The sequence below is a fragment of the Gallinula chloropus genome, assembly GCF_964237585.1.
Source record: "Gallinula chloropus genome assembly, chromosome: 13".
Classification (NCBI taxonomy): Eukaryota; Metazoa; Chordata; class Aves; order Gruiformes; family Rallidae; genus Gallinula; species Gallinula chloropus.
The window spans coordinates 4,032,485-4,046,789 of record NC_140098.1 but is presented as its reverse complement, the minus strand read 5'-3'; the positions used below and the strand labels follow the sequence as shown (position 1 = coordinate 4,046,789).

Here is a 14,305-nt window from a genome sequence, read left to right as displayed (position 1 = left end):
GAGTGCTGTTCTTTTTGGTCTTAAATTGTAGAAGAAAGTGGAATCCAGAAGTCCCTGTTTCCTAACGCAACATATGATGGAAATGAGATGAGCAGCTTTAGCAGCTTTGCTGGGGGTTTGGAACAGGAAAAAGGGGTCATACATTATCACTCACTTCAGACACATAAATCAATACCATAGTTTTTTGCAGTTATGCCAAATTTCAGGTTTTGGCAATTTACATGGGTTAATATAAATACCTTCTAGTGGTATGCAGGTCCAAAGGACAGAACTGGTACGTGCAGCAGAACAGAACTGGGCCCTCTGATAACAGACAAGTTTCCATCAGAATAGCAGAAAGCCTCTAAACATGTTTTCCCCACTTTTTGCAGTACATGGAATCATGTATATGTGAGCAAAAGAGGATCCTGCAGTTTTCAGGATTCTCTTCATGTCAGGAAGTCCCTGTTTTGAGTAATCAGAGGAGATGCTGAACGCCAAGATGCATAATGACATCAGTGACTGGAGACTAGAGCTGTTAAAAGGCAGGAAGTTCTGCTTAATTTCCTACGATACTGATGGCGTGTGCTTGGTGGCACATAACATAGGTGGTCAGCTCAGCGTGTTCATTCAGGATTGCTGGGGCACAGAAGAGACTAATTAAGCTGCAGGGAAGAAGAGGTGCCAGCTCATCAGGCAGATCAGCAGGTCTGATCCACCCAAGCACCAATTTCTGCCCCTGCAAGTGGTTCTTAGGACAACGGAGAGCTCGGAGTAGCGCTGCATGAAATGACAGAGGGCAGGTCGCTTCTGCTCCTTGAAGTCAAAGTGCTGTACTGGTCTGTGCATCTGGCAGCGGCTCAGGACATACCCATTGGAGCTACTTGGGGCCAAGGGTTCACCATCAGCCTTCAGACATCAGCAGGTGTTACAGAGGGGTGGGATGGCTGAGCCACTTGTCTCCAAGCCAGTATTTAACTTCTGATTTCCAAGGATTTTTCAGAGTCTGAGGAACCTGAAACTTAACTCATGATTTCATCAAAGCAGGTTTAATTCCTTTCCTCATACAAAGGAAAAGTATGAATCCAGATTTTCTTCAGGAAAGAATTTAGGGCAGATTCCAGGGCAGAGCATTTTGAACAGGCTCAACTTAAAATTTCTTATTTCACCCTTCAAAATAAGTTAGCTTTGGTTAGTACATGAAAATAACATAATTACTTATGAAGTGGAAGTAAGCAAGACAAAATGCTTTGTGTTGAAATATCAGCTGGAAACAAAAGTTCTCTCCCAGTCTCAGGAAAACATCAAAGTTTTCTTCTACTGCTATATGAGCAAGTGACAGAAAATCCAGCACCCAAAGGGGGACGTTTGGTGAATAGAAGCAGCCATGGGATTAATAGTTTCCTATTTCTTTCTATGCTAAAGAAGTCAGAGGATTTGGGGCATGCTACTTGGGATTCATTTGCATTCCCTACTTCTAAGAAGTGCTGACAGCTACAGAATAACAGGACTTTTTATATCTCCACCTTTAGTAAAATGCCTGCATTCATAAAACTTTTTACTGGTGAATACAAACAATGTTTATAAATTCTTTTTTCTTTTGTAAATGTCATGACAAGCCTGATCTAGAAGTCAGGGGTAAAGCAGAGAATGGACACCTGAGTGGTGGGAAACTTCAGTGTCCTGTGTTTGAAGGCCTTTTGTCTCTGGAAGTGCTTTAAGCTCGGGGCGTGCATGCTTGACTTAGCTCCACACAACTCAGAGAAACACAGCTAATGTATCTAGAAGTGATCATTTCAGTAATCATAGCAAATCTTTTTCTAATATTCTTGTAGTAATAGTATTCCTTTTTAGATTTTTCCCTATTCAGCTAATTGCCCACAGTCACTATACAAGTCTCACTATACAAATATATTACACAATCTAAGTAACATTATCTTAATAACAGAAAAAGTAAGTGCTCCATTACAGCCCCCTTTCAGAATGCACAAAACAAAATCCAGCCGAAGACAAAACCCCATCACAGCTCCCAGCTGCCAACAGCTCACAGTTAGACTGCCCCAGATCAGCAGCAGGAGTGCAGGAACTTAGTTGCAGTAACAGGTAAAGATTGATTTATAAAAATATTTCTGCACTTAAAAACATCTCTCTCTGCACTGGTAACACTACCATGCTGGTAACAGGGGACAGTTAACAGACACCAGTGAGGCTGTGCCCATGCAGTACCACGTCTCTCCATTCAGAGAGCCCAGACAACTGCATGGACCTGTATCTCCACAGAGAGCTCCACAGCACCATGGAAACATCCCAGCTTGCCTCCCAAGAATTGTATAATGATTTCAGGGGGAGCCTGTGCCCAAGCTAATCTCTGTCTGTGCTGTTATTGAACAGCACACAAAGCACCTGGTGAAAATGCAACAATCCCTGCTTGCAAAAGGCAAAGGTACCTGCATACTGGTGCCCTCCTTTGAACAGACAGTGGGCTTTGACTTGGCTCTGCACTGGCATCCTGCTATCAACTAAAGGAATATCAACTGAAGCCCGCACAGCGCAAGAGAGAAGTTCTCTGTGTACATGGGAATTAGGCATTTACATTCATTCATAGGTGATTTGTAATTGTCCAATTTAGCAATCAGGAGATGTTTGGAAATAACTTGGGTGTTTTGTTGACTTGTTGATGTATATGGTAATGTAAACCTGACACCAGCATTAGTTTGCGTTCCTTGATTCAGATTCACTGGGAGCTGCAGAGCAGCACCTCGCAGTGAAGCCCCAGGAAGGAAGAACATAAAGGTCCCTGCAGTGGGCAGGTGCCTTACAGGGTTTCTGGCCCACCTTGGTCCTTCTCTTGCCCTCATTCCAAGAGAAGGAAAAACAGGAAAAGACCCTCTCTTGTTCTCACCTTGGCCAGCTCCTTTCATCTTCAGGCTGATTTAGCCCTCTGGCACCCAAATGCACAGAGGGTCAGGTAGCCTGGGTCCTGCCATGTCTCTGTGAGCAGCCAGCAGAGAGAAATGAGGGGCTGGAGCTATCTTGTGCCCCCTGCCCATCCTGTTCTTTGCAAGCGAACAACCTCATGGAAAGCAATTGTTGGTAGTGCTGTGAAAGCTGCATACCCTGAGATCATGTTTTCCTAAGACAGCCAGTCTGAGATACACTACCCACATAAAAAGAAAGTGACCTCAACTAAAGATGGACAGACGTTTTCCTGGGGGCAATTTCTCCTACTGCTTTGCTCTGCAAGGTGATTTTTTTTTTTTACTTTCCTTTGAAACATCAGTGTGGCTACTCTTAGGAGAAGATACAGTTCTAGAGAGACCAAAGGCAATCCTCTTTCTACATAAGAACCACATCATGCCTTAGATTACTATCTTATCAATGCCATTCTCCACACAAACTTGTTAGCAGAGAGGGGAGAGAATGTCCTGTCTGCAAAACCCATGAATGACCAAAGAGCCACGTGCTGTCAGACACAACCCCACGTGCAGCCTGGTTAACCCACCTCAGGTGAGGTATCAGCAACACTGGCAGAAAACTGCCTCTTTGTCTTTCTTGGACTGATGCATTACCATAACATAAAATCGCTCACAGTAAAAATGTCTGGCCATTAGGCTTCCAGGCTGTGACTGCAAAAAAGCAGACCTACAAAGCACTACCTTCACTGCCACTTTTGTCAAAAGATTTAAATAATCTCTCCCATCATACCAGTTTGCAGTGTCTTTCAGTACTGGTTGGGAGCAAGGGGGGATTGCTTCTGGACTTGGGTGCCTGAAAATGTTGCTATAACATTCAGACATTTTCCACAAACATATTTGGATGACTTTTCCCTAAAACTGTACACCTTCTTCCTTAAAAGGCAGGCTTTAATGATGCAACACCTATTCTCCCAGCCAATGCTAATACTCACTTGCCTCACAATTCATAGGAGTACTATGGTGATTAATGAGTGTCTTTGAACTGGAAAGTGCTATCCGAGTGCTAATTATTATCCACAAATCCACACACCACTGATGCTTTCAAGGGCACAGCACTCACGTACCATGGTAATGGGGAAGCTTAGAAAAACATACATTGATACCTAGGAGTTTTATCCATCTCAGAAATGTATAAAGGGAAGAATAAATTAAAAGTTAGATGTTTCAATTCATTACGGCACATTCTAGTGAGCTGCTCTCCATCTGGTTAATAAGTTCAGGGCAGCTGAAAATGGAGTTTAGATTGGAAGCTGCTTGCAACCTTATCTTCTTGCACTCTCAAGTAATACTAATAAGAATTATAAAATTCTGTTATTGCCCATTGTGAGGAGCACAGTTAAAGTATGTGACTGCAAATCCAAAGTATAAGTTGAAGGCTATGGATTTGTCCAAATTCTGCCTCCCAAGTGCCAGGGCTCTGCATGGACACATCCAAAGCTTCCTCAAACAGCATCCCTCTCCCCCACATGCCTGAGGAAGTATTGCCTGAAGGAGCTGTTAGCTGATGCTCCACTAAGATATTTTGTTGCTTTTTTTATCTCATCCATCTTTAAAATTATGTGATTTGAGTGTGAGTGATATTTTCAAATGTTTCCTTAATGAAGACATGTTGTTCACATTTAACAGTCAGTGCTAACTCCTTTCAGAGTTCCTCTGCTCCTGTAACTCAACGACCAGCCAGGGAGGGCTCAGGAAGCACATGCTCAGCATGTATAAAACAGCCATTCCCATTCACCAAGTTTGTTCTCCTAGGACACGTTAATTAAAGTCAACTGATTGAAAAAATAATTACAGGAGAAAAGGAAGGGGAAAAGCCTAGACCCGTAATTTAAAGATCTCTGAAATCTGTGTTTTGTTGAGAGGTAATAATTTTGTTGAGAAGAAAGAGGTTGTCTTTCCTTCTTGGACTCCCTCTTTATTCACCTCTTGCAAAGATGTGTAATGGCAAGAGGCAATAAGCAGCAATCTTTCCTTAGAGTTATGCAAATACGTGGGGTTTTCTTCTTCCTTCAGTATATACTTTCATCTGATTTTTGTCACTGATGTATCTTGAGGTGTCCCAAAGACACTGTAGTGGCTAACCTAAAAGGATATGTGATCCTGAACACAGCTGCTCTATAGGATGTAGAATAATGTAAACATTAGAACTGGTATAAACTGCTACTGCAGTATTTCTCACGTTAATTAAAAACCAGCTAGGGATCTTCTTTCTTGGTGCTGCCTCTACTTCAAACGAAAATGTTTCAACAAATCAAAACCAAGGAAAACAGTTTAGCATTTTAAGCTAATAATAATTGTTTTAGAAACTATATTTGCTCAAGGGTATAATTCAAATGACCTTAAAATGCAATGCCAAGCAAATATAAACCCCTTGTTATTTGGGAGGGGATGTTTCTAAGCTGCTTTCTCTCAAATTATGATGATCTGTTTCTTGCCAGCTCTCTACCCCATCAGCTGCTGGGGCACTCCCAGCACAGGCAGGCAGTGCTGCTGACACCAGCCTCAGGGCTGGGACACCATGACTCTGCTCTGTCACAGCCTGTTGTATAGTCTTGGGCAAAGACACTTGCCTCACGCCTGTCCTTGAAACTGGGCAGTAGCATCCTCCTCCCTGTGGGCACGGAGAGGGTGTACATAGGTTATGAAAAGGAAAATTTTTATATGAGGTAATTAAATACAACTCTTAGAGAGCTCTGACTGGATGGTTTTACAAAATGATGGTGTGGGTTGGTGTTGTACTCACTGTTCTACAGGCAGATTGGGTTCAAAGTGCCTTTGTATCCAAACCACTGACTATGTAGCACAAAGAAATTCTGTACTGAACCAAAGAGAGGGTGTTCTCTAATTCCTGCTTGCAACAACAGTGCTTGGAACTGTAACACAGTTGCTCAGAAGGCTAATCCTTCCCTAATCTGACTCCCCTGGGATGTAGAGTTAGTGTTTGACACTTAAATATAAAGTCCATCCATACTGTATACACATGCACATAACAGGCAAGATGGACCTGCACAAGGACTCATAAGGATTTGGCTTTGCTAGTGCTGAAAACTTAGTGACATTTTTAGTTTTACTTTTAAAGGGGTGAGAAAGATTTAAGGTGAAAAAATAATAATAAAAATACACAGTTAATGTCTGCCATAACTGAATATGAAGCTGAGCTGCATTTCCTTATGCATAGAGATAACTTAGCTCTCTGCATTCATTTAAAATACAGGCATCCACCAATGTTTATGGAGCCTGGAGTTCCGGCTGCTTTACACGCTGAATAAATGGTTACCATTAAATAACTTTATCAATCAGAGCCACAGTAATGACTTCATCAGGACTGTCCAACTAGTGGTGGTTTGGTGCGTTTTAGAAATTTAGAATACCGTTGCATTGCAGAAAATGAAAAACCTTCTACTGAAACCATGAAAAGCAGTAAGTTACCCCTAACACCTCTTTAAAGAATTTTTCTGCTGTAACTATTTCAAATCATCTTTCCACAACCCATCCTCCCTGCAAACTAAAGTTACATGATCTTTCTGTGCTTAAAACCTCCTTTGTAAACAAAGACCACATTCAAAAACCTTCCTTTAGACCAGGTCACGTTCACAATTAGAAATACAAGAAAAGCAAAATGTTCCCCACCCCTGCGAGCTGTTGCTCATCTCCAGTCTGTGCCCTTGTGCTCAAGAAGTTGCTGATAAGAAATCCTGTTATATTTTCAGGAAACCATTCCACTGTCTGTGCTTTAATGCACCTTCCTTCGTGTTACTGAAAAATACAGGACCAGCAGAGCTGTGTGACAGAAGCATTTATTTTCATTAATAAAGCCATGTGGCACCGCTAATGGTTTTCCTCCCTAGTTCCTGTTCTTTCATTTGTCCACTTCTTTGTATCTGGACATTGGTTTCAGCAGGACTATTCATGGGCTTAAAGTGAAGTGTTTACCTTAGGGCTGTGGTCAGTGAGGAATTTTAAATGCCACACTAGGTGCCCATGTGGGATTTGGGCTGCCTCTCTGGGAGGGCACATAGCAGCAAGCATTAGACCGAGCAGCGAGAGCCCGCAGAACCGAGCCCAGAAACGCACTCCTGCGGGGTGGCCCACAAGCTCCCCACGCTCTCTTTTTTCACCTATTCGGCAAGCCAGTAAAAGGAGGTCCAGGCATCACAACCAGTATTTCCCTTGGGAGTCAATATGCCTATGGAGCATTTTCAAGGGGTGGCACAGTGACCTGTGCCGCACTGCGATAGTTCAGCTGTTTTTATCGTGGGGGAAGCAGGCAGCTGCCAGTTGTTCATCCCTCTCCCCACCTTTGACGTGCCAGGTACAGCTCATGTGATCATTTCCCCCACATTATCTCACTTCACAGTGAGATGAAGCAAGCAAACCATTAATAAAGGTTTCTGTGCACATTGTAGCCATGGCATGACCATTTCCCCCAAATATCACTTCTTAAACAATATTCTACATTTTCAACATGTTAAAACCAGTGACATGTAATTAACGACAAACTGATGGGGCAGAAATTGACTGAATGAATACAATTAACTGTACCAAAGAACTACTGTAAAATTCAGTTATTTAGTCTGAACAACTTAAATCGACTAATCTGTATTGAAAAAATATATATGTATGTTAAGCTTCAGGGGTTTGCTTTTTTACCTTTTGTAGACTTCTTACACCAGACTTCCAGATGAGAGGACGAGACTATGAGTGAAGAGTGCCCTGGAGATTGCATGCAGTTCTTTTCCTGGGTCAGCACTGGATTGATCTGAGAACAATAATTATGAGGCTGACATGTATGTTCTCCTTCATCTTGCTGTTTGGAGCAGCTGGGCTCGTTGTCTTCATTCACCTGCAGGATCCAGAAGAAATTGTTCATCAGCAGACCCCAGGTTAGCATTCCTCTTTCTATTGGACTCACTCTGTCTTTCATGTTCAATGTTTTGTACTTATACCCTTAATATGTTTTACATGTTTCACAGTGCCAGTATCAACATGGGTATGCAATTGTTTTTAATGAAACCTATTTTAAAATTAATCAACAATTTCTTTAAAAAAATAAAAAGTGGCGTTTGCTTAAAAAAACAGTTCCAAGAACCAATTAATTGATCATGTGGGGATCTCTGCCAAGGTGCACAGGGTCCAGCTGGATGGAGTTAATTTTCCATTAAAGTTGAGACCAACTTCTGTTACCAGTTATGCCAGTACACACATGAAAATGAGAAATTTTGCCAAAAGTTCATTTCCTGCAAATAAGTGCATCTCAATGCCCCTTTGCCTGTTTATGGTATTCAGTGTGTCATGAAGATGCAAGAGAAGAGATGCATGAGTCATGCAAGAAATATAAAATACTTCGGGATGCAGTCCTCTAGCAACTTCCATTGAGCTTTTATAACTTCCATTCATAGGCACACCATCTTCCTCTGCTACTAACTTTAAACTGTGAAGAGCCACAAAGACCACATCAGTGTGAGAACTAGAAAACTGTGGGCTGAAATGGTGGTTTCCTTGCGAACAAGGAGCATTGCAAGAAGTGTGAAAAAGCATGAGAACCCTTAATTTACTTACGATTGCTTTCTCTTTGACTAAGGCTGTAACAAAGGCTGGTTTTGAGCCTAGACAAATGCCAGTGCAGTTACTCCAGCTCATAATAATGCCCCTGTGTGCTGAGGTTTGGTCACTGTGTTTGCTTTTATACGTGCTGATATTCTCCTTTGACTGAATACGTGATTTGTAAATGTCTAGTCAGTTGACATCTTCATTGCATTACTAACATTTTTAAAGGCACTGAACCCTAACACAGAGAACTCTTAAATAATTACATTAAGTGCTAATTTCTGTGTCCAGGTTTATTAAGTGCTTACTTCCATGTCACTAAACAATCTATACTTCAGTGTTTATTATTTAGTCCAACTGCACACCAATTTTGAAAGCAGCCACTCAGCTGAAACTATAGAAGTAATGAATCATCAGTGTTGTGCAAAGCAGAGAATTAACCAGCCCCTTCAGCGCTTTTGCAATTTATTTTTCTATACTTAGATGCAAAAGAGCTTACAGATTAAAACCAGCAACACTGGCCACGTTTGACTGAACTTGGCCAGTAGATAGGGGTGAGGGGAAAGACATATAGACAGCAAATACAGGCAGTGCTTTAATGCATGTAAAAATGTGCAACTTTACATTGAAGAGTTAATTCTTTGCTCCTAACAGACATGGAATTTCTAGCAGCGTCCCAAAAAATGTGGTATTTCTTCTCTACTTCTTCATTATTGGTCCCTCATTCTCAACCTGTCGTAGCTTGGTTCTCCCTGCCACAAACCTCTTGAACGCTGACTGCTGATTGTAGTACGCTATGAAGTGATTTTTGACAGGGATAGAACTGTAGAAGGGGACACCCAAGCATATTTGCATAAAAGCAAGGTTGAAAAGAGCTCCCACCTCCAGCAGGGAAGCTCATTACCGTTACGCAACGTACTGGATTGCTGTGGGCAGAGTTCTGCATAGCTAACACATGAACATCTCAACGATGCTGTTAGTGCCAGAGGTGTGTAATCAATTGCTTAACTCTCATATTCAATGACTATTTATGTTAATAGGAACCAGACCGTACCCTTGAATAAAAGGTGCTCAACACAATGACTCTTATTTCTGTTTGGCTGATTTTCACACGTGTTAAGTGCTTTCAGCTCCCAGTGCTTTCCAGTGTCCCAGCTCAGAAATTCTTCCCCTCCCCTGGTTCTGAAAATGACACCAGTTAGCACTAAAAGGTATTACATGGCCTTAAGGACACAGGAAAAAATATCCATTCATTTCATTAAGAAGAAAGCTAGACAGTCTCCTGTGACAGTCTCCTGTGACAGTCTCCTGTGAAAAATCTGTCAAGCAACATTTCTGGTGTGCTGAGGAGGATCCTTCCCCTGTGCAGCATTTCTCCTTGAAAGGGCCTGATTCTAATGGAGATCGGATATTGCCATCGTTTGCTTGTCTGATTGCTCCCTCAATAGAATCGAACAAACACGTGTCATTAAGCTACTTAGAACAACAAATTCTGCATGGTAAAATTTTATTGGATTAGCCTTTGTTTCTGTATTTCCTGTGTAGCTACTACATAGTGAAACGTATCTGCCAGACACTGGAGTCTCATCGGGGAAGCTGGAGGAAAGTCAGTAACGTTTATTTTCCACTGAAATGCAGTGTAGGAGAATTTTGCATTGTCCAAAAGGACATTTTTCACTGTTAGTACATTCAGTCATCTTTAATTTAAGATAGTACAACTTATGAAACAAGATTAATAAAAATACTTTGGTACTTTAGTTTTATCTGTCTGTTCCGGAAATTGTTCTTGATTGTTCTAGTCCCGGCAAGCATGATGGTGAGACCTTGATGTACTACTTAAACCAGTATAAAATCCACAGTCATAAAACTTTAAGTAATGCTTACATTACTTTCACTGAGCAAAGTACTCCTGACAGTAGCTGTTTGTGTTGATTTGTTACTATTCATTTATTCTTTCCCTGTGCTTCACATTGCCACCTAATTGTGATGCTGTACTGAGAAAGCAATATCAAAGTAATTTTCCACAACATTAGTTACAATTTTCTTCTGATCTTTCGAGTGAAACAATCCCATCCTGTTGGCTTCTGTGAGCATATAAACCTTGATTACATTTATCTGCTGGAAACCAATGCTTACAAAGTGTATGCGCTGGGATAGCGGGTGTAGGGCCTGTTCTGCTGATTGACAAACATGCTGTCGGTGTAGTTTTATTTATATAATGCACATCACTCTGAGCAGATGTATTTAAGACAGACAGCCATTTAGGGTAGGCAAAACAGATTTCCCAAGCCAATATATTAAATTCAGTAAATATTCCTGTGGTCATTAAAGCGACAATAACTTCACTTACTACAGTCGTTTTCTCAGCATCTATGAAAAACGCCTATGAAAAGTAGGGGTGTGGGTTAGGAAGTGGTATGAATGATAGTCAGACACTGTACAGGAACTTAATGGTCTTCTAATAATTCTCCTTGTATAATTATATAAAACTGGGCTCTGCAGTAATTATGCTATTATTCTAAAACAGACACAATAAAGCATTTGTTTTGGGCCAGTCAAGCACATTTGCACACAGTGCACAAGAAAAATTAAAAATATATATATCCCCATCCTAATACTAGTAACTACTGAGTGTATAAAATCTCCTGCCTGTGATAGGACATTAAACAGAAAAAAACTTTACAATGACACCATGTGCAGCCACTCCACCACTGTGCTTGTCCCAGAACCACACAAGCAGCTGGGAAGAGGCCTGGCCAGCCCTGTGGTTAGCAGAAGGCTTCTTCAGCCTGTCCCTTCTCTCTTGTGATTTACAGCCAAGAGTTGACAGGGCTAACAAGCACCTTCACAGCTTTGGCCAGGGCCACTGCAGTTTATGAGATCACTGACAGCACAGAGAACTTGGATTTGTGGGAGCTGCATTGAGGTGGCGCGAGAGAGAGCAACTTGGACAAACAACCTCAGGAAGTGAGAGAAAAGTGTAGAGGCCACAACTCTCAGGAGGTTTTCAAACACATACACAAACTTCTGGGCTGCAGAGCAGCCAGTCCATGGGCCGGAGACTGTGGTCATGAATAATACCAGAACCATTGCTTCTGAGTTGCTCCAGGAACACGGTAACTCTGGCTGTGCTGCAGTATCTGTAGCTGTACATACGTCCATGTGCTCTATGGTTTTAGTTAGAAGAGAAGGAATATTCTAAAATGCTATCTGCTTCTCTAACAGGGGATTTTGGCACAGGGGAAATATTATTTCTATACACCTATACTCATATAGAATTTTTCTCTCTATATGGTGAATAAGCCCATGGGGGAAAAAAATACTGGGCTTTTGCCATATGTTTGCCGAATTCACAAACCTGTAAGAGTTTTCAGTTAGAAGTCTTAAGATGAATATATATGGACACATACTCTTCTAGTTGCTGGTAAAAGGTGGAAAATACATCTCAAAGGATGCATGTAGTGAAAACTCCAAAAGGGTGAAAACAGGGAGTAGAATGAAATAGCTTTGTACTCTGACTACATCAGAATTTCAAAGTCAAGTATGAATGTACTGAAACTCATCTGACTGATTCTGCAGTGATTGCTGTCCTTACGTCATCTACCAGTTCCCACCACGATACTGTCATCTTCATTTTCTGCCTTTCTAAGGGTGTGATGGGGAGGAGAGGGAGGAAGGAGAGGCAGCACTCTGAAGGGCTGGCACGTGAATGCTATTGCAAACCTGACGGCACAAGGGAGCCACGGTGCAGAAATCTTACTGTACACTGCAGAAGCCTTAGAGCAAATACCAATATTACAGCGATACTGAAATTTTCTTAATTACTTATTCAAAGCACAAACACCTTGTTACATACAAATTACAGTCCTGTGCAGATCCCCGTGAGCAGCACACATTTCCATAACACTATCCTAGTGCACAATGTACCGTTTTGTTTGTCATACTGGAAACTTTTGATGAATACAATTGAAAATGAACCAGCATTGATATATAATTTCAGAAGTAATTTTCCTACAATTTGTAACTTGCTTCTCTGTACAAACTAGAAGCCCTTTAATCGGCTTCTCAACCAACGGCATCGGCAGAAGCCCTGAACAAAAGAACCTGGTGACTGCAGCGGGGGCGAGCGGGCTTGCTGACGGGCTTTTCAAGTGGAAGCAGCACACTGCTACGTGCGTAAGGGTAGCTTCCACCAACTCAAGAGTGGATGAACCTTCTGTGCTCACATCCTGAGTGTTCTTTAGATGAACTTCCCCCAGCAAAGAACTTCCCTGAGTGCAGACTGCCCTGCATGCAGACTAGTTCCCAACGGCCTGCAGTGATTGGGATAAAAAGAGAAAGTTCCCTTTCCTTGTCAGCTGAGGCAAGGCACTTGGAAGGGAAATGTGGTCTTATGAGCATCACATTCCCTTTCCCCTTGCTTGAAATGGTGTGGTTTAGACTGACTGTGAACGTGAACCCGGCTGGTTTTTATGTTGGAAAGTGCTGGCAATGACTTCATCAGTTTAATGCTATAGGGGGATCAAAGGCTGCCCAGGTGGGGTCAAAGGAAGTCCTACACTACACTTCTGGTGCAGTCCTGTTCAAAAGGAGCACAGTCTAGTTCTGAAAACAGTCATTTATAAGCTGGCTTATCACAAATAACATGCAGAAATTGTCTCCTACGACACTTTCTCCCTGCTTTCCTGACTATGCCATATCCTTGGCAGTCTTATGAAAAACACAGCATCTATTTATGACACGGTATTGAGAGAACAGCACTTCCCCCCCCCCCCCTTTTTTTTTACAGTTTTTGTTAACATGCTTTAGCAGTGAGAAAGCCAGTACCTTTTCCACCCTAAAGGCCATTAAAGCAAACACAGGTCTTAAGACAGAGCATCTCATTTATTGGACCAGTATTTCCTGTCGACCATCAGAAGTGTTTCACAGAGTCAGAGCACTTTGGTGTTAGACTGTGGAACTGGGATCCAAAACCGCTGTTGTTTGTTCTTGTCCCGCCCTACTGCTCAGAGATTGTGCTATAGTGTGTTAAATCAGACAATTCATCTGCTAAATGTTACTATTTCCTATTGTTATGGGGTTCTCTGCAGGGCATTCAATGTACCCAAGGATTGCAAGATACTACAACAAAAATGCAAGGCCAAGGCATAACAACTGTAAGATAATCACAAAATCTAGTGCATTACTGGCAGCAGTTATAATCCCACAGCAGCAGTGCACCCACACATCAGATGACTGAAGTCAGATCCACTGCCCATTTATTTGATGGCACAAAGGCCATGTCACCTAATCCCAAATATATTTATCAGCACAAAGCCAGAGTGACGTAGTGCTTAATCGCTCACATAGTGCAGCTTCCAGTTTCACAAATTTCCCTACCTTCTCTTTTTCTGTGAGTATTTCTCCTCGGGTACTGACTGGTTAAAGAAAAAAAGGTTTGATATTTCTTTTAAAGCCTACTTTTAACAACTGTCAGAAGTTGACACTTCTTTGTTGTGTCTGGCAAAATAAAAAGTGACCTGCCATCTCAGAGCTGCATTCATTTATGGTGCTTGGCTACATATCACAGGCAAAACTCAACCGCACCGCGATATGTCAGAAGATTCTCAAAGTGGCAGCTTTATCAAAGTATGTTCCTAGGGAACAAGCCCGGATGCTTCTCAGATTCCCCTGGAAATTTGCAAAGGCATTACAGAAATGTGCAAAAGCTGATCAGCAGACTTTCATTTCACCTAAAACATTTATTCTAAATATAAGACTATATTGAATTTTTCATAGAAAATGTGTCAGTACTAGAAAGCCTC

General features: G+C 41.8%; 1 protein-coding gene across 1 annotated transcript in view; it reads left to right on the top strand.

Moving 5' to 3' along the window:
• Window positions 1-7,728: 7,728 nt before the first annotated feature.
• The window catches only part of CHST8 (carbohydrate sulfotransferase 8), a gene marked incomplete at both ends in the record, with an annotated part of 134,945 nt that continues 128,368 nt past the window's right edge, over window positions 7,729-14,305 (top strand). Inside the window, one exon of the mRNA XM_084270231.1 lies at window positions 7,729-7,837. Coding sequence (XP_084126357.1) covers window positions 7,729-7,837 — 109 coding nt within the window. The remainder of the gene's footprint in view (window positions 7,838-14,305) is intronic.